General features: G+C 53.2%; 1 protein-coding gene across 1 annotated transcript in view; it reads left to right on the forward strand.

Annotated features, from left to right (window-relative positions):
* Window positions 1–7,643: 7,643 nt before the first annotated feature.
* Window positions 7,644–19,936, forward strand: part of LOC142043167 (gamma-aminobutyric acid receptor subunit gamma-4) — a 43,577-nt gene continuing 31,284 nt past the window's right edge. The window contains exons 1-3 of the mRNA XM_075053998.1: window positions 7,644–7,761; window positions 13,151–13,299; window positions 13,503–13,570. Coding sequence (XP_074910099.1) covers window positions 7,706–7,761; window positions 13,151–13,299; window positions 13,503–13,570 — 273 coding nt within the window. The 5' untranslated portion in view covers window positions 7,644–7,705. The remainder of the gene's footprint in view (window positions 7,762–13,150; window positions 13,300–13,502; window positions 13,571–19,936) is intronic.

Here is a 19,936-nt window from a genome sequence, read left to right on the forward strand (position 1 = left end):
GCTGGGCACATCCCTCTGCAGTGTGTGGGACAAAGGTGTGCATGCTCGGTGTGCTGCATTGGGGTGCATTTGGAATATGCCAGGGATGCTCCCTGGTGTCTTCCACACACATGCACTTTTTGCAAGGTGAAAGGGCAGCACCTTTCATAGCAGGGCCTTATTTAATGGCAACGTGTGTTGCCTTGGGCTGTTAGGGAGGCTAAAAGTATCTGCGAGCTGAGGAAGGGATTCAGCAGCAGCTCGGTGGGCAGTGACAAGTACATAGTCTGGAAGCAGCTTTCACTGCAGGAACCCCCAGGCCTCAGGGGAGGATACAAGGAGAGGGGAGACCCCTCCACGCGTGTCCCTCGTGCAAGGGTGAGAGGGTGCTAGCACAAGGCTCTCTGCAGGGATGCTGCAAGGCAATGGGATGTGGGAGGGGTGAGGCAGCCCCAGGCAAGGTGGTGGGAGCAAGGTGCTGCACTGCCCTGGCTCCTTGCCCTGACAGTCTGGGATGATGGGCAGCAAACGCCCTGCCTGGATGTAGGCAGAGGCCGTCTACTGGACGCAACTCCTTCCATTCGTCCCAGACCAGGCTGTTTCTTTGCAGCTCTTTCCACCTGGCTGGAACCTGCTTGCAGGTGGGGCAGTGGGAAGGGACCACAGACCTGCCTGGGGGTCTCACCCAGGGAAAAGCATCCAGCCCCTCATGTGCCACTGCTCTGGCTGGTCCCCAGCCGGGTGGGGAAATGGGAATTGGGCTTTGCCTCAGGGACCTGACCCTACCAGCCAGCAGGGGAAGGTGTCAAGCCCTAGGTACTGAGATCCCATAACTGCTTTCTGATATTCCAACTTTAACTCTTCTGTCCCCTCCCACAAAATACCAGACTAAAAAACAACTCCAGCAAGGCTCCCACTGCTGTTCTCAATGTTTATCTGTTCCGCTTTTCCAGGCCAGGGTGTGCAGGCTCATGGGAACCTTTGAAGATTATTTCTCTTCAGTTTTCTAAAGAAACTTCAGCCTCCTCTTGAATCTTTTTATTTTACCTCCTTTCAATGCATCAGCCCTATTTCTCTGAGACTTAACAGCAACGAACAAGATTAAGATTGGAGCTTAGTGAGTATTAGGAGAAGATCTCTCATTCCTGATGTGCTGGCACTTAGCAGTTCCTAGTGCCAGCATCTCCCTGTTGGAGAGGTGCTGCGTGTGCAGGCATTTCTGCTCCGATGACTTTGGGAGCGCAGAAGCTGGAGGGCACCGAGCGTGAAAGCCGCAGCTCACAGTGTCGGCTTCTTTGCACTTGTGCTGCCACTGATTGCTTTCAGCAACTGGAGGGGCTGGGATGGAGGGGGAGAAAACAAGGGTGAGGGGCATGGTGGATGCTGGGCGCTGTGACATTGGCTGCATTGGCCAGTTGGGGTCTGGATTTCCACCTGATGAGGTGCGAGGACTATTCGGTCGGAAAGTAAAATCCCAAAGAGTACTCCTCGTACCTGAGTGGGGCTCGCCATGCCCGGCAGCCACAGCAGCACAGCCCAGGCTCATGCGCAGCGTAGGGTTGATCTAGGTCAGTGTTTCACAGGAGATCCTGGAGCTGAGGAAGAGAGCAATGCTGGCATTTCTCCATGTACCCTTTGCGGGCATGGGCTGAGGAGCATCGCGGGTGCTCACAAGGGTGTGGAGGTGGAAAGGGTCTAAATGGCAGTGCCTGCAGTGGAGAGCAGCTGGCTGCTGGAGGGAGTCTGGACTGGGAGAGCAGCCCTGCTCTGCCATGGTCTCAGGGGGAACCCTGGTGGCATGACCATGGGGGGCTCTCAGGGCTGCTGTGGGGGCCAACTGTCCTGCTGTGTCCCATCTGGCCAAGAGGAGATGGAAGGAGAGGTTGTCCCATTGCTTCCCCCCATCTGGGAGTGGGTAATAGCAGCACAGAGGGTGCTCTCTTCCTCCTGAATGAATGATGCTTTGGGCCAGGGGTGGAAGAGGGGCTGCTGAGGGGCTCCAGGTGAGGAGCAGGCACTGACCCTGTCCTGAGCAGGCGTGTGCTGGGGACCCCACATGCCAGATGGGCAAAGTGCATCGGGGTGTGCCAAGCCTGCTCTCAGCTGGTCATCTCCCTAGTGAGCTCTTGCTAATGCAGCCCTGTTGGGGGGACACCGTGCATGATGATCCCAAGCACGGCCTCCCTAAAACACAACAAAAAGCAGCCCCTCCAAAATGTGTCCTTTGAGTTCAGGCACTTGAGTGAGAAGGGCATTTCACTCTTGCTGGGGGAGACACCAGAGCTCCACAAAGAAGGAAAATGAAGAGGCCCTGAAAATGCCTAGCAGGTCCCAAGAAGGAAGGAGGTGTCTGAATATGGGCTCGCTGCAGGGATCTGTCCCGGGGCTTCAGAGTCAGTCCCATAACAGAGAGCAAAGCAACACAGCTTGTGTGAGCCCAGATCACCTGGTACGTGCCACAGGAGGGACTGCGTTCTGCCTCAGCTCTGGGAGGAAAGCATCTTTCACTGGTTTCTCGACTTGCCAACTGTCCTGCATTATCCTCAGGCTGACAAAATGTCAAACTGCCAGGCAAACCACAGAGCCGGAGCAAGAGGGAAAGCAGAGTGCAGGACCCAGACCAGATGCTGGAAACAGCTGTAATTGCAACAGCTAAACTCAGCCACAGATGAGCAGTTAATATTATTTACTGGTGTATAAACATTCCTGAGCCAGTGTAGAGAGAAGTCATTGAAATCCCCGCATCTCTGAACAGAAATGCCTAAGGGTATTAACAATAAAAGGCAACTGTGCCTCCTCTCTCTCTCTCAAATCCAGCCAGGGAGGCCAGTGAGTGATGATGTACCCTCAGCTGTGCCTTCAGAGCTGTGGTATGGAAAGGGTCAGGCCAGGCAGGGTTACTGCTGGCCAGGTCCACCCATGGGTTTTTGGTCATAAGCACCATCTTCTGCATGTGTAGGCTCTGCTCTGAATCCCAGCATGTCCTCTGGAGAGTCCCAAGCCCAGGTTTTTCCCAGCTATTGAGCAACCCTAGGTGGAATCACTGTGTGAAATACAGTTTGCATCCCAATGACAGTTTTTGTTGCCTCCATGACCTTCCTGGCTCCTTTTCCCCTACCCTGAACTATTGTGGCATGGGTTGACAAGGAGCTAGTGTGTCTTCATCCAGAGGCAGGCATATTTCTACAGTGAAGGGAAGCAGCTGCTCCTGTTACTGCAGCTGCATGTCCCCAAAGTTTGTGTCAGCAGTTGCACAGTATTTAAAATATGGATGTACTGCCTGTGAGTTACTCTGGGGGCAACACGCCAAACTACCAGCTCATGGTACTGTACTGGACATACGACATCAGATGGATGGATGGATGGCATAGCTGTGAAGTCCATTTGAAAAAGTATTGAAATATCTAGTGTTCAATTTGCTGAGAGTTTTCCCTTTTTTGTCAAATGCTGCCAATTCTCTTCCCCTCCCCACCCTTTCCCATGTACGTTTTCTCTTTTCACATATTCATCCCTAGCAGGAACGTAACACGTTAAGCCCCAACTTGGGGAGAGCGTCGGAAGAGCAGAACCATAAAAGTGCAGGAAATATAGCATCTTTCCCATCCCCGGGATGACAGCGAGAACCGTTCTGACACCCAGGATCAGATCACCTATCAGTTCGGTGATCTCTTCCCACTAAGCAACTAATTTTGAAGAGGGACTGTCCACAGCGGAAGGGATGTGGAGACTCTTTCATGCCTGGCCTGACGTAGCAGCAGAGGATGAAAGTAAAGCTCTCACTCCTGTCAACGCTCTTGTCACCCTCTGGGACAGCTTGCACCAGCTCTTGCTACGGCCTGGGCTGTCCTCCCACACCCTTCATTCTCCTTGGAAAACATTCATGTCACATTTGTTCAGGCTCCAAACACATTTTTTTAATCTGTCAGCACTGCAAGTTCACTCCAGCACCTAAAAACCAAACTGTGTCCTGTCTGCTTCATATATCATCGCTGTCCATAATGGTGGGAAGCCAGAGCCCAGCTGGAGCGGTTATTGATGTCGTGTGAGCCCAGATGCAGCATCTGCTGCTGTGCCCAGTCTGCCTGGTGAGCCTGAAAAAGACAAAACCTTGGCCATGTTGAACAAATGCCCTGGTAGAGTAAACAAATGTTTCCACCATGCAGGATGTGCCCCAACTTGGAGAAAAAGGTTGAGGCTTATACAGGGTTTTTCATTCTCCGAGTTTTCCAAAGGGATGCTGTAACCAGCTTCTCCTCAGATGTCCTTTGCTGCTCTTGTCCCAGGCATATCAGCATACTCAGCCTCATGGATACTGCTGTAGGAGACTCGCAGCCTGACCAGCCTCTGCCTTCTGCCAGAGCCCACAGCTCTGGGCACGAGGAGGAGATTCATGGGCAGACAGCGTGGGAACCTGCGTTGCTCCTGGAGGATGCACTGGCTAAGTAACAACACGAGCCCCGGTTCGTTACCAGGAGGAGAGTGAGTATCAAGGACAGTGCTCTAACTGTGCTCTATCCTCAGACGGATGACGTGGAGCAGTGACGGGAGGAGGGGAAGGCAAATTCACCTCTATGCAGCCCTTCAGAGCTGCCTGCTGCACGGCCCTGGCAGTAGCTGCCTGCAAATACCCTGGCAGCTCCTTGTCCTGGCGTCCCCAGCTCTGTCAGCAGTGCTCTCAAGCCTGACCTGTTCCTGCAGAGCCCTGTGCGATCTGTCTCTGCCCGGGGTCCTCCAGTCCAGCTGTGAGTTCCCTTGCTCCTTCACCCTTGCAAGGTATCTGGGGAGGATTTTGCAAATGCCAAGAGCCTGACTTTTCCCAGAAACAAGCTCCTAAATACCTTGGGTTAATACTTTTCTCCACTTGTATCTATTTTCCCTCAGTACAGCACTCCTGACATAGCCCAGAAGAAAAGCAGTCTCCTTGGAGAGAGACATTCCTTGTCTTTGGCATTGCCCGAGGCAAGGAGTGACCAGCCCCTTGCACAGGGAAGAGGAGGGCAGAGCGTTGCCTCCTGCCTTCACCTGCTGTTCCAGCCTGCAGTCATAAACACCACCCACCAACGCGGGAGCAGGCAGCACAGATTCCATGGCTGACACTGCAAAGGAGCTTTTGAGAGAGCACAGCAGGATTCAGAAAGGGTTGCAGATGTGCCCAGACTCATACAGGACTTTCTGGCTATGGGGCGTCTCCCTCTGAAAGCACTGCCAACCTTGCAAGGTTTGGGGTCCTGGGCCAGGGCTGGATTGTCTCCTTGCTTCCCAGGGCTAAATCCTGCAGTGAGGACTGCATGATCAAACCCTCATTTACTGTGGCAGCATGCCCCCCCCAGGCTCTGTGCTTATGAGAACTCTGTAAATAATAGGTTTTATTAGTTTGCCAGTTAAACCGAAATACCAGAAGGGACAAAAAGCATCTTGAATAAAACATTTCATCTCCTGTTTAAGTTTGGAGAATCCCATGACAGTAGACCTCAAAACAAATATCTCTTCAAAGTGGAAAATGGGGGCTGTTTCCTCCCAAAACACTGGTGCAGGACATTTTGTCCTTCCCAGCATTTAGACTGAGGGTGGTTTTTCCTGGTCAAAATCATACACCATGAATTTGAAATGGGTTTCTCCCAGGCTGAGCCTCTGCTGTTGACAAATAAAGTGTTTGCTTGAAAAGCAGCGCTCTCCCCTTGCTCTCTTACACCATCAACACGCTTCATTCTTATCTTTGGTCCAAATAAGAGACTCAGAACCAGTTACAACAAGAAACCACTGTAGATGAAGAAGACCGGGGAGGACAGCTGCTCGGATGCTCCCGGTGCATAGAACTGCTTGGAAGCTGTCCCCAAAACAGCATCGTAAATGGATATTGTGATTCCTTAATACTGCTCTGACCATCTCCAGCTCTCCAAGCACCGGTCCTCCCCACATCTCTCTGTTCTTAGGTAGCAGAAGGGGTGGTCAAAAGAAATCAGTCCCATGAATTTCCCCATATACCACTTCACATCCTGCGTCTTGAGGGGGAGCTGAGAGCACATATATGAACCCCTGGATTTTCTGTGATCTGCTCATGACCAGAAGTCTCTACAGCTATGTCCTTCCTGCGGCTGTTCTTGCACCTTTCCCAACTTTGGCTTCATCTGGATCCCTGAAGAACTTCTGGGGCAATCCAGTGGCTTGCTTTGAAGCTTAAAGGGTTCTTTTCACCTTCGCTGCTGCTTTGATATTCATTATTTACTCTTTTGACATGTGCTTCCTGTAAACTCTGCCATCCCAGAGCTGGCTTCTTTGCATGCAGTAAAGGAAACATAATCTGCAGCTGCTTTGTTACAGGGAAATGCCATCTTGGAGTTGTGATGCCTGCAGCTGGCTCCCGTGGCTTTGGGGCTGCTCAGATCTCATGCTTGAGGGCTTAAGGTGATCATTGCAAGAATCAGCAAGGGAGAACCTGCGTAGGAAGAGCCTTGAAAAATCACCCAGGTGTGCTGCTGTTATTTACTGCTTGTGCTCCTGTAGCACTCCTTGTCCCCACTGAGGCTGGTCCTGGCTATTAGGAACTGATCGTGCCTAGGGAACACGTATCTCCCTATACTGCCAAGCTGAGCAAATGAGGACAGCGGTTACCAGCACGACGCAGATGGAAAGCAGTGAAGTGATTCGCCCGGCCTCATGTAGGGAAGGCTGTGACAGGGCCAGGAGTGAGAGACTCAATTGTCCGCAGTCCCACTCCAGTACCAGGGATGGTCCCACTCCGGTCCAGAGAGGTGGCACCAAATCCCCATTTATCATCAGTGTTACTAGACCTTCTGGGAGATGCAGGACCAGGCCCCGCTGGGGACAGGCTCCTGCAACTCACGGCTGTAACCAGATGACGAAGGATAATTACTGGTACCTCACGTAGCTGTAACAAAGTTGGTTCTGAGCAAGTCCCACCCAAAATTGACCAAGAAGGAATCTGTTATCCCTGTTTACAAGTCAGATGCCAGCAGTGAAAAGAAATGCCTGAGTGCAGCTTGGCAAACTGTGAGAGCAGAGAGCGACAGGCTGAAAACCCACCGCCCACCCGCGCCCCGCGGCTGGCCCACAGCTCCTACCCACGCACCCTCCCGGCTTATTTTTGGGACAGCAGCCCCAACAGGTGGGAAAGGACCCCCTCCCGGCTGCCTCTCCCTTGCAGCTCAGCCCAGCGGGGACTGACGCTTCGCGTATTTTAAACAACGATTACCCACTCTTTTTTTTCCTTTTTTTTTTTTAGAAAAACCCCCAACCGTCGTGCACTGAAAAAAGCTACTATTAAGAGAAATCAAGCGCCTCGTTACGCAAAGGGGGAGCGAGCGATCCGTGCACCAGCTGACGGTGCTCGCTCCCCGGCAGCGCGGCGGCAGGCAGATGCGCGGGTTTGCCTCTGCCGTGCGCGCCCCCCCGCTGGCGCTCAGCCCTCGGGGGGGTGCGGGGGGAGCCAGCCCCTGCGCGGGGAGGTAGGACCCTGCGCCGAGCCCCTCCCCGCCGCGGAGTCGGAGAAGAGATGCCCAACTTTCCCCTTCCTCCCCGGCGGCGCGGAGCGGGGCGCGGAGCGCGGAGCCGGGCGGGCGGCGGCGGGGCTGGAGCGCGGCGCAGCGGGCGGCGGGGGGGCCCCGCCGCCGCCCCCGCCCCGGCCCCGCGCTGAGCCCCGCCGGGGCGGGCGCACCGCCGCCGCCGCCCCCCCCAGCCCCCCGGGGCCGGTCCTCGCCTCGCCGAGATGCCCGGGACGGTGCTGCTGCTCTGCCTGGCCCTCGGGCCGGTCCTGCGCGCCAGGTGAGCCCCCCCCCCCCCCCGCCGACCGGGACGCCCCCTCCCCGCCTCAGTTTACCGTCGGGACAACGGGAGGGGAGGGGGCTGGAGTCGCAGCGTGTGTCCCCACCACCCCCCGCCCCGGCTTCAGCGGGGCTTTGGTCACCTCTGTGCCCCCAGCTGTTCCGTCCAGCCGGCCCCGGGGCGGGATCAGGTCTGGGCTCGGCAGCACCTAGTGCCTGCACGTCCCTTGCACCCCGGGTCCCCCCTCCGCATGCCGGGAATCGAGAGGACGTCCTGTTTTCCACCCCGCCATCGCCTCGCCGATTGAATCCTGCCGGGGGCTGCGCTCCTTCTGGGGGTGCCCAGAGCAGGACCAGAGGGAGCTCGGCACCTCCCGGGGGCTGCATCCATCACCGGGGCATTTCCGCGCGGAGTCGGCCTGGGTGGGAAGGAGCTGGCGTCCCCTTCCCTGCACTCCATCCCCTGGCACCCCGAAAGCCCCTGCAGGGCTTGCAGCCTGGCAGGAGGAGGGCAGCGCGGGCTCCTGCCTTGCTCTACAGGTTGGCCCCAGGTCCCAGCTCTGGGTGCCGGCCGGGAGCCCAGTGCCAGCCCGAAGCCACCGGCGTGCTGGCTGAGGAGGCGAGCGGAGGTGGGGGGCTGGCGGATTACGGTTCTCTCCCAGGGCCAGCGTTCGTAGCGCTTTTCTGTAAACAGCAATGAAAGGCCCCACGCACAAGGGGTTTTCAAGTTTCTTTTTCCGTTGTTTTTTTTTTTTTTTTACAATTCCTAGCCCTGCTGGTGAGTTTAATGGCTAGATCGGGGAAAGAACAAGTTGTCAGCAGATTGTTGCCCCCAGGGCTCGGGGGAAGAGGGATTTTACTGGCTGAAGCTAATTGGCAGAATAAGCTGCCTTAAAGCCGATCAAATCCCATTACAAATGCAGTCAGGGACAGGGAGCATGAATCCTGCTACTAATGGTCTGCTCTGCCAAGGCTTCCCGACCTCGGGTGCAGGCAGAAAGTCCATCCCTGCTGCGGTCCTCCAGGGCTTGGCCTTCCCGGAGTCAAGGCAGCAAGATCTCCCCACGGCAGATCTTGTGCCCTGACACCCAGCCTCTCGCCAGCATGCTGGTCCCAGGGGGGATTTGAGAGCCTAGAAGGGGGACTGTGGTGGTCCCGGTTCCTGTGCCCTACCATCCTGCAGTGCACTGCCATGAACACTGCATTTTGAGAGGGTGAATCGTGATCTGCAAGATCACATGGAGGAGCAGTTAAGTCATGTATTCCCTTGGGCCGGAAGATTTACCCCATAGCTGGCCCAGCTCTCCTTCTGCCCAATCCCTTGTGTCTACCTCTTCCCTGAGCCTGGCTTTGCCAGGAGCAGTGTCTGTGCATGCTTGGGGGGTGATGGAGCAGGAGAGGAAGCCTGTGGGAGAAGAAGAAGAGGAGCAAGGGTCATACTTTGCATTCACTGCATTTTTCCTGGCTGCAGCTCGCAGGGGGTGAATCTTGCCATCCCTGCACTTGATGGTGGGTGCTGGGGTGAGGAGCCCGGACAGGTGCCGCATGTGTCAAAGCTATTCTCCCGGCATAAGCTGCAAGACCCATCCCCTGGTGCTGGAGCGGGCTGGATGCTTTGTGGCGAGTGACTCAGCACTCCCCAGACAGTCCCCCCATCACAGAGCCTAATTCACCACGTTTCCCAGGGCACTGGCTTGGCTGGGACCAAGGCACCCAATTCTGAGACCTGAAGGCAGGTTCCCTACACAGCATCACACCACCAGAAAGTTGGGCTTGGCAGATGGTTGAAACTGTGCAGACTTGACCATTGGGGCTTCATGGAGCATGCTGTGAAAGGAGAGGTACAAAGACATGTGAAATGGGTAGGGTACAGTTTAGTGAGCACCCTGTCCTTAAATCCTCTGCCAGCTTCTAATTTAGAGCAATTTGCCTGAACGTCCCTGTGCCTACGACCCTTGAAGGCATTGGGATGGGCAGTAGAAGGACACATTAGCATGTAGTAATTAGGATTGACCACAGTGCTTTTCAACCAAGGGAAATGTTCTTGCATTTTGTTGCTGTCTGTCCCTCGGGAGCAGGGGAGGCTTTGCGCTGCGTTTGCAGAGGGGCTGCCCAGTCACTGCCCGGGTCTCTGCATCTGCTCCAGGACATTCCTGCCTCAGGGCTAGGGATGGCTGAGAGCGTGTGTGTCACCTTCCCAGTGGGTGCAGGTCTCAGTACAAAATTTTACTGGTCTCAGACTTTCTTAACGCACTAGGTTGCAAATAGTAGTGGGTATGCAACCTGGTCAAGCACCATCGGCGGTCCCACCAGGCAAGGAGCAGAAGTGTCTTCAAGGGCTCATGGCGCATTTTGCTCTTCCCCTCCTCCTGCTAAGGGAAACCTTGCCAGACAGCTTGGGCACTGGAGGAGGGAGCCAGCCACCAGCTCTTTGGGTGGCTTTTACTTTGACCATCAGTGTGCTTGGAAATCTCAGCAAAACAGGTGTCTGCTTGAGTAAAACAGAATTAGGGATGCAAGGCAGAGCACTGTCCTGCTATAATGCCAAGGGTTGCCCAGGGAGGGTTGTCCAACCCCATCCATATACATTACTGCATCCGAAAGGACACCTCCCTGCCATGCAGGCCTGCTCTGGGCACCAGCAGGAGCTGCCACAGCCCCGACCGCGTCTGTCAGACCAGGAGTTTCCTCACAATGTCCCCAGCTCTGCCCTGCCATCATCCCCCCTGCCCACCCCCAGCCCGCACTCATGGCTGCGTCCCAGCCCTGTGGCCGAATGCAGGAGTGCTGTGAGGTGGATGTTTTGATATTTCAACAAGCTGGGGTGAGGAAACGTGGCTCTGCCTTTCCTCCTGACTGCACCGAGACATATGAGAACCAGCTGTCCCCTGTCACCGAGCCAGTCGCTTTGCACAAGGAGACGGAGCCACCGGGCCGGCAAGTGTTCACAGTGCATTGGGGATCACTGCAGGTTTGCAGTGTGACATTTCCATTAGCAGCTGTGGGGTGACATGCACATGTCACCTTAATTCATCTCCTCTGCAATAGCTCTTGGACTCTTCCCTTCTTGATTTGAAGTGGGGCCACTGGGGAGGAGGCAGGGGCTTGCATAGGGTGGCATGAGAGTCACACTCCTGACCAGTAAGAGCTGGCATGTGTCTGTGTGTGCACAGACACCCAGCAAAAGCATATTTTCTCCAGCAAAAGCTGGCTTGCTTATGCTAAGATGGCTTAGTATGGTTTAGTAGTCCAGGATTAACTGCATTAGCAAAAAGCATATTTTTGGTAGTGTCACTGCATCTGAAGTAGGGATGTGACTCCCTGGAAATGCTATCCCAAGCCTTAGGATGTTAATCAGGGACACTAAACAGGGAGAAGCCAGAAGGCTGAGGTCAGAGTAACCAGCCTGGTTGTGTTCGGCCCCAGAGGGATGTTTCGCACTCTACTGTGGCCTTACACCTTCCAGGAACTGGATTTTGGCAGGGCAGTGGGACACACAGAGTTCAGTGCTGGCAGGTGACCTGTCTTGCGCTGACTTCAAGTAGGGTCAAGGGAACACTGAGATAAGGTTTTGGTGTAGCTGTTCCCACTCTGCTAGAGGCAGCCTGCACCACCCAAAACATGGGCAGCAAGGCAAAGCAGTTAGGATTGCTTTCCCCTGCCCTGAGCTGGGCTGCGGGCAGAGACACATGTCCCTCTTTGTGCCCCACAGGAGCAGGGCCGGCCCCAGATTTCGGCTCTGGCCAGCTTTCAGGTGGGCGCAGTGGTGGTCCCCCGTGCCTCCTGCAGCTGCTGGGTGCCACGGAGCTGTCTGCTCGGCTGCATTTCGAAGGCTCGGCACAGCACAACAGCCAGGCGAGCCCTCGCTGCCACTGCTCAGATAGGGAAGCGCATCCTGACAGCGTTGCTTAAGACTCCTTAAGCATCGTTAGAAAGTGCAGCGCAATCAGACAGGAAACAACAAGCTGATGTACCAATACCTAATGTGCGGCGGCAGGCAGCCAGCTGCATGCAGCCCAGCCTTTGTCGGGGGACACATCCCGGTGCCTGAAAGCTGGGGAGATGCAAAGAGTTTTAAAGTGATTGTGAAAGCAAGTTTTATCTGGGGTTTTAAAAGAGGAGCATCCGATAAATTGGCTGCAACATGTCAATTTAACGCTTTTTTCCCCCCCTTCAAGTACCTTTGCCAGGCTCTGCCTCCCCAGGCACTGAAGGGAGATGTGTATCGGTGGTGCCTGATTGCACCTCCGAGCTGCGAGGCTCCAGCTGGGAAGTGTCAACACAGTGGCAGCTCCCGCTGCGAGACCCTTTCTGGCGCTGGAGCAGGTGACACGCTGACATGGCAGACATCAAGGGGGGGGTGCTGGGTGTGGGAGTGCTCGGCATCCTCTCCCACATACGGCTGTGTTCCAGGGACAATCTTGTGAATGAGCTGCCCAGAGCAGCGGCAGGTGGTTAGAATTTCCCAGGTGACCATGTGGACCTAATTTAATTAGGGGGTTTAGGAAAACCCCTTTAGGAAAAGGGAGGGGTGTGAAAGGTTTAGAAAAGGTAGATTTGAAAGGCAGTGGGAGAAGCTGTTGCTAAGTGGATCATGTCCAAAGGAGGAAGCAAGCTTTCCTTGCCTGGCTTGGAACTGGAAGATCAGGAAGATGGAGCATCTTTAAATGGGAGCTCGCACCAAAGGCTGGGGAGGAGGGGTTGGTCACTACAGGGAATGGGTTGTGGCAGGTCTTGGCCTGAGGGCAGATGAGTTTGCGTAAAGCTTTTCTTTCTGAGGATCTGTGCAGGGCAGATGGCTGGGTTCCTGGCAAGCCAGACATGCCTGCTGCCTGCTTGGTAGTTTAGGACCTCTTTTCTATGAAATGCTTTTAATGTAAAAGCCTTGCTCCCCAAAAATGCTGTTTGGTCACTGTCTTCTTCTCAGAGGAAGCCCACTTCAGGTGCAAGTGGCAGGCAGAGCAGCTGAGGTATTTGGGGTTAACAGGCAGCTCCAGGAGCAGGAGCTGCTGGCAGTAGAGGAGGGCGAGGAGTGGAATGGGCAGGAACACAGCAGGGTAGGGCAGGGACTGGCTCCCACACTTTGGGGATGAGCAGTGTGTCTCCAAAGGAAGCTGGGGAGGATGTGGAGCACCCCATCCCTGCTAGTCCTGACTGCTGGTGGCAAGGCCCCTGCATGTCTGGGGACCCTCAAGGCACCAAAGGCGCCAGGTGAGTTGTGTCTTAGCAGTGTGGCTGAAAGCAGATCTCTGAGCTCTTTATGTTCTGCCTTTTAGCAGCACTGCATCCTCCTCCTTTAGTATCTCTGAAACCCAGCTGTGTCCCTGCTCCCACAGAGCACCAGAGAGCTGCCACAGTGATGTCTCTCTCCTTTTGTCTCTCTGATCCAGGTGTGAGAGCACAGAGGAATACGATTATGATTACCTCAGCATCAATAAAACCTGGGTCCTCACCCCCAAGGCACAGGAGACTGATGCCACGCAGATCCTCAACTCACTGCTGAAGAACTATGACAACAAGCTGAGGCCTGACATTGGCAGTAAGTGTCCCCTGAAGCTCCCTGTGGCCACGGGTGGTGACCTGGCCCAGCTGTGTCTTGTGTTTTCCATGCTTTTGTGGCTGCTGTAGTTGGGATTTTTGGTGAGACAGAGCCACACTGATCCCAGATGCTCCCCTGGTCCTCAGCCCTTCAGAAATTATTCTAGCCCCAGCTCATCCATACCTATTTTATTTTCTTTACAGTCAAGCCCACTTATATCGATGTGGATATCTATGTGAACAGCATTGGGCCGGTGTCTGTCATCCAGATGGTGAGTGGTGTCGTTGCTGCAGGGTCACCCTATCACCGCAGCCGAGAGTGTGGGAGGTAGCTGGCCCAGCGCTGCTGGCAGGTTGTGTCATGCTGGCTAGACATGGTGTGAAGGTGGTGGTGTCATGAGAAGAGGTGGATTTGTTTCCCTTCCCTTGGGAAGAGGTGCTCTGACCCGCTGATAGCTGGAGCTAGGAAAGGCTTGACAGCCATCCCTGGTTAGGAGCAAGGTCCTCAAGTGCCCTTGGTGAGCTCAGCAACCCTACCGTGCTCACGAGCTCAGGGAGAAGGATGATGATGCTCTTTGGTCTCCACTGACAATGTGTGGACAGACACCTCTGGCTGGTGGCTTTGCCCTCTCCTGCCTGGGAAGCGTGCAGGCACCAGGATGCTTGGAGCAAGTTGTACCACCCTGGTTGAGCCAGTGTGGTGGTGGCTGGGTGGGGGAGCAGCACGCTTCCCAGGAGGATTGAAATAGGTACATGGAGATGGTTTCCATGGCAATGGTCTGATGGTGTAAAACTTGGGTGCCCAGGCCTGGCCTGCAGTGCTGCTGGGGAGGGGCAGGCAGGGTGCCTCGGGTCCAATGGCTCTTCTTCAGTACATAGCACCTTAGACTGATGCCACCACAACTGCGATGGTTTCTGCTCGTGGCTTAGGACCCCACTGTACTGAGAGCTGTGGAAAGACTCAACAGAGACACTCTGGTCTAAAGAGCCTCCAGGACATACACTGGAGATCAACTGTTGATTATTTATTTATCACAGGAAGCTTCCATTATTTTCCCTGTGAAGCTGTTTTTTCCTCTTTTCTAGCAAGAAACAAACCTGACTGCTGTCAGGTTTGAAAGACTTCTTTGGCCCACTGGGCAATGGCATAGAGAGGACAAAGGAGAGGTATAGCTAGGATAATTTGGCTTTTCTTGTCTTTCTCAATGCAAAATGGAGAAGAAACAAAACCAGCCCCCTTAAACCGAAAAAAGAAAGTTCTCAGTTATTTTTAGTTTCCCAAGTAGCAAATTTCCACTGAACAAGCCCCTCTGAGGATGGATGGAAGAATGGCATTGTAGCTGTAGTACCACTTCCACTCCAAAAAGCATTTTGAAGCAGCCCTTCTGACCGGCCACCACCAAGCATGTGCCTCCGAGCAACGCCCGCTCATGAGCCACCAGATGGGGACCTGGCTGGGTGCTCACTTGCATGATGAGGGCACCATGAGGAGGCCCAGCAGGGACGGCCTCAAGGCCAAAAATTTCCTTTCGTTGTTTCTGTGGGCCTGGTTTCCAGGAGGAGAACCACAGCCCAAGCATGTGGATGTTATCCCTGGCTGCCAGCAGATACCACAAGCTCCTCCATACCACGTGGGTGTGTGGACGTGAAGCCACAGTGATGTAAGAGCAGCAGTGCAGGCGGAAGGGCGCAGGGTTGGGTGTACTCACCTCCCCAGCCACTGCTGTGCCTGGAGGTAGAGCGTAAGAGTCATGTTATAGGCCGCTGTCCCATCTGCTTTGCACTGCCAAAGGATATGCCAAGAAAACCATGCACAACAACAGTGCACGTCCTCATGCCTTCTCTTTTCCTCTCTTCTATTTACTTTACCCCTTTCAACCCCTGTTGGAAGCTCTGTTCTCCTCCCTGTCGCAGGAGCACTGCATAGCCATGCAGGTGGTAGCAGTAGAGAATGGCTTATAAAATCCAGTCTTGCATCCAGAGTTCATCTCTTCTAAATGGAGATACCAGGCACTGCTGCTAGTCTGGTTTCCTAAGAAACACAGCTTATGCCATGGTGATGGGTATGTGAGAACATACGTACGTCCATCCCAATTCTTCAGTATTTTAGATCCATTGAGCTAATACCAACCATATATGACTGCAGGTATAGGAGCTTCAGGTATATTCAGCATCTCCAGTACTTTTGTGAAAACAGGATGCAAGGCAGTGACAACTGCCATCCCCACTGAGGGGAAAAACTGTTGTGTGAACTCAACCCTTACTAGACACCAGAGAATCATATGGGAGAGTGCTGCTGAAGACAGCCCTGAACATTCCTAGAGCAGCTCAACCCATGTGTTTAGCTCTTTCTAAGAGTCAGCAGAAGCTTTTACGCTTCGTGAAGTGGGGCTCCATGTCTGCACAGGATCCCAGGGGGTCCCAGTGCAATTAGTGCAAGCCAGGAGTGTGAAGGCAAGACTGGCAATTGGAATCGCCTACATCTGCAGGGCTCTGCTGGGGAAGCTGCTGCCATGGGGCTAATCTACCCATCTGCAGCCCTCCCACCTGAGGAAGGTATTGTGGGAATGGCATGGCAAGGAGCTGCTCAGGCAGGGGAGGAAATCACTTGGCCTAGAGACACTTGAGGGATTTTGTGGCATCAGTCACAACTGGCTGCACTCTCTCCAAAGTGCCCAGATGCTACAAGTCCAGGAGTCCCTGCTGGGTCCCAATAGTCACCAGTGATCTGATGACACCTCAATATGACACCGCAAGTAGACTCTCTATGGACATGTCTCCTGCCCTGTCCCCTTAGGTAACTTCCTAAACTTGAATCTGTGATGCTCTTGAGCTTTAAAACCTTTCTCCCTGAGGTACTGAGGACAGCTAGACCCAGGTCTTGTAGCCTTGGATGGCAGCTTTCTGCCGTCTGTACTCTGAATACCTCCCCCTGCTCATGAGAGAGGCTGCATCCTGCTATAGTATCTCCTGAAGCAAGAGAAAAGGGCTGTGAAAAAGCTGCCACAGTGTCACCTCTAGACTTGGCTGCTTCACCCACTTGTTTGGTGTTTGTTTGCTTTTCCATGCTGATGCAATGAATTAAGTCATTCTGTGGGTTGTGCCAGCCACTGGCAGGCTGGCATCAAATGTATGGTACAGAATGTCTTTGCTGGAGACATGTCATTCCCACTTTGTCCCTTTTTATATAGCTTCTCCCAACCTGAGAAGCTCTGCCTTCTCCCAGCTGTCAGGCCGGTCCCACATGCCTGATCTTTCCCTTTTCCCATATGCAACCTGAGGAAATGCACATTTCTGAGGGAAGGGAACCAGAATTTGACTTGGAGCTAGATCTCTCCTGAGCTCGTGGTGAGATTTCTCTCTGCTGCAGATACAGAGACTCATGTAGGCTGGAAGGTCCACTGGAGGGGAAATGTCCCATTGATCTCTTTTAGGTGCATTGCAATGACAGCATCTTATGTAAATATTTCTTTCACATAGCCAGGCTATGTAGAAGATAAAAACCTAGCTCTGCTTTTAAGAAATGTAGCAGCATTAATGTGGCTATTAGCTTGGATCTGCACGGTCTGTGCATCTGAAGGCTATAGGATGGCCTGACATGCTGGTGGAATAGAAGGCTCCAACTTAAGCAATGTAGTTTGAATACGGGTGTCCTGTGATCTTCTGCTCACCCCTCAAAGGGTTAACCACTCACCACTGCCTTCAGCCTGGTGATGGTCTGTCAGGGCTTGGAAGCTGGCCCTGTGTAGCCGCTGTTCAACCTCCAAATGATAAATCATGTCAGGATACAAAACTGATTCCGGTCCTTAAAAATGAATAGGTGATTTGAAAATGCCCTGTGCTGGGTGTGAATTCTGCATCCCCCTCATCAATCACTTGTCATAAATAACATTAACATTCAGGAGTCAGCAGAAGGTGGGCAGGTTTGGAGGGGGAAGAAATGTAAAGTGATTTCCTGGTATCTTTTGTAGACCAGAATGGCAGTCTTGTTTCCCGTTTATGTACTTGCAAATTTTACATTCTCTCCTCCCTGGGGAAAGGACCCTCTGTGCTCTGCCAGCCAAAATGTGGCAGTAACCAGAAATAAATCTAGGAGACAGTCAAATGATAGGAAGTGGGATGGGGCTTGGCTGGAAGAGGATGGGCTGAAAGGGAAAAGGGTGCAGAAAAGTGGGACCATCAGGTCCCACAGCTGTTTGCTCCAGTCGCTGCATGGACTGGGATCTCCTACCCATCCCCATGAGCCCATTGTCTTTGGGTGGGATTGGGGCCTTTGGAACTTCTCAGGTGGTGGGAAGTCTGTTTGCACCATCAGGGAAAGGATGCGCTCAGCCACAAGCCCTTCCATAGCCGCCTGCTGCCGCTGGGTGCTGGCCAGCAGCACCTCAAGCCAAATGAGTTATCACCCACAGTGCCACAGCTTTCCAAGCTGTGTCGCAGATCAGGATGCCCAATTAGATTCCTATTAACACAGACAGTGTTCAGGTGTCCTTGGCTTATTGTTAAGCTGAGCCTGATGCAAAGACCCACCTTGGTTCTCCAAGCATGTTTGCTGGAAGAGATGCCAGGGAGGGCTGCGGCAGCAGGGACTGATGGAGGAGACTTTTGGTTCAAATTTTTCACTGACTGGTGGTTTGCTGGAGGGATTTGCTCCTGGTTTTGTTTCGTAATGGCTTTATTGCTATAGATTATAGCTTTAACTGTTGTCAAGGGCACCTAGAGTTCTGGATCACCTTCCTTTAGGGATGCTTAACTCTCAGGAAATGATGCTGTAGAAGTAAAGTCGTTGCCAGCTATCGGGGCTGAGTGTCTTTCAGTCCTGAGAATGTCCGTGAAGTGTCCATGAGAGCCAGCATGGGTACGAGTGGAAAAAGTGCTTCTGTTCCGAGCTTGGGGATGGAGCAAGTGCTGTCCAGAGCTTCTCTGATTTCTCCCAGAGGTCAGAGCTGAACATCTTTTTCTTCCTTGCACAAAACCAAGCAAGAGGCTCGAGGAGTTGAACACTGAGAACATATCCCAAACACTGTGGTAGCCTCCTGGCCGAAGTGCATGGAGACGTGCCACTCATCCAGGGACCTGCTTGGTTACCTGCTTCAGGTGTCTGGGATCAGATGCGGTGCAGTCAGGGCTAGTTTAGATGCTGGAGACTCCTCTCTTTGGTATGTGCGAGGAGATGCTCTTGTGTGCCAAATTCTGTAGCAAAACTTGGTGACAGCTCTTCTGCTGGGATTGTGCACCAGCTCAATCTCATTACTTCATTATAATAAAGATGGAAAGAGCAAAATTGGCCTCCATCCTTCCCCAGGGGCCAGATTCTGCTGCCTCTGAAGTGCCTGTGACTTCCAAGGGGTAGGGCTAAGCTCCTGCCTCCATTATTACAGCAAATTATTTTCTTATCTCTGCCTGTGAGCAGGGGACTGGAACCCGAAGAAGGTGATATGTCCAAATACACGTGTTGAATATTCCTCCTCTTCCCTCTTTAGGAAGGAGATGCTGCGCACTATTAAATTCATAATGCTGTGCCTGGCTGCATTAGTTACCATGCAACACACTAACGAAATTGAGGATGAAGAACATATTTTCCCACGTCTGAGTACTGCAGAATAGATTTAATAGATTTGCATGTATGGTGCATTTGTGAAAACACTGTGAAGAAGGAGGGAAGGGGGAAATGTTTATTCATTATCAGCTGATGAATAATTAATTTACAAATGTTGTCTTGTTAAATATAAATTAAATCCTCATTTGACACACTTTATAATTTAGAAGTATAAGCCCAGCATGAATGAAGAGAACTCCCCACTGACTGCTTTCATGTAAATCCTGAGGAGCCAGGGAGGGAGGTTTGGTTTTCAAAGTTAAAGCTGACAAGGGGTAGCAGTGAGGAAGGGGGCTGCTGTGACAAAGCTAGCTTGGGGACCTGGGCCACTTTGTCTTTGCTTGCGGGTGCTTTCCATGCAGGAATGGCTTAGCGGGGCAGGGAGGCAGTGGCTGTCCACACAACCCTCTTCCAAGGGCTGCTTCTTCCCCACTCTGAGCTGCGGGTGGCTGAGCTGCTGAATCACAGCTCTGAGTAAAATCCCCATCGATGCCACGTTATCAGAGTGTGCAGCAAGCCGGCAGCCGCTTGTGAATGGCTGAGCTATCCCAGCAGCAGGGGCAAAGATCCCCAAGAGAGGAGCTAGGCTCTACAAAAGCCATATGGGGCTAAGCCACCCTCACGGAGAGCCCTTAGGCGGTCTGAGGCATCTCCGCACCGAAGCGGAGCCACATCCCGAGGAACGGCAGCTGTGCTTTGTTGGAAGGCAGTTAGTGTGGGAACTGCAGCGGGAAGCCTTGGGTTACAGCCCTGGTGTCCCGCTGCAAGGCTTGGGTTAATATCTTCGTTTCTTCTTAATAGATGGGGAAACCAAGACCGGTAATAATTGTCTGGCTCTGAGGAACACTTAAGTCTTGATTATACTTAGCTTTGGCTGCTTTGGAATAAGTAGGAAGGAAATGAAATGAAAATGGCACACTTTTTAAAATGCTTGAATATGTTGCTCTGGAGCACAAGATAAGCCTATAGGTAAAGGAAATTTGTTACCTCCCCCCCTTCTTCCCTGATAATAATAGACTCCAGCGGTTGCACAGCACTT

Source organism: Buteo buteo, chromosome 22 (assembly GCF_964188355.1).
Source record: "Buteo buteo chromosome 22, bButBut1.hap1.1, whole genome shotgun sequence".
NCBI lineage: Eukaryota > Metazoa > Chordata > Aves > Accipitriformes > Accipitridae > Buteo > Buteo buteo.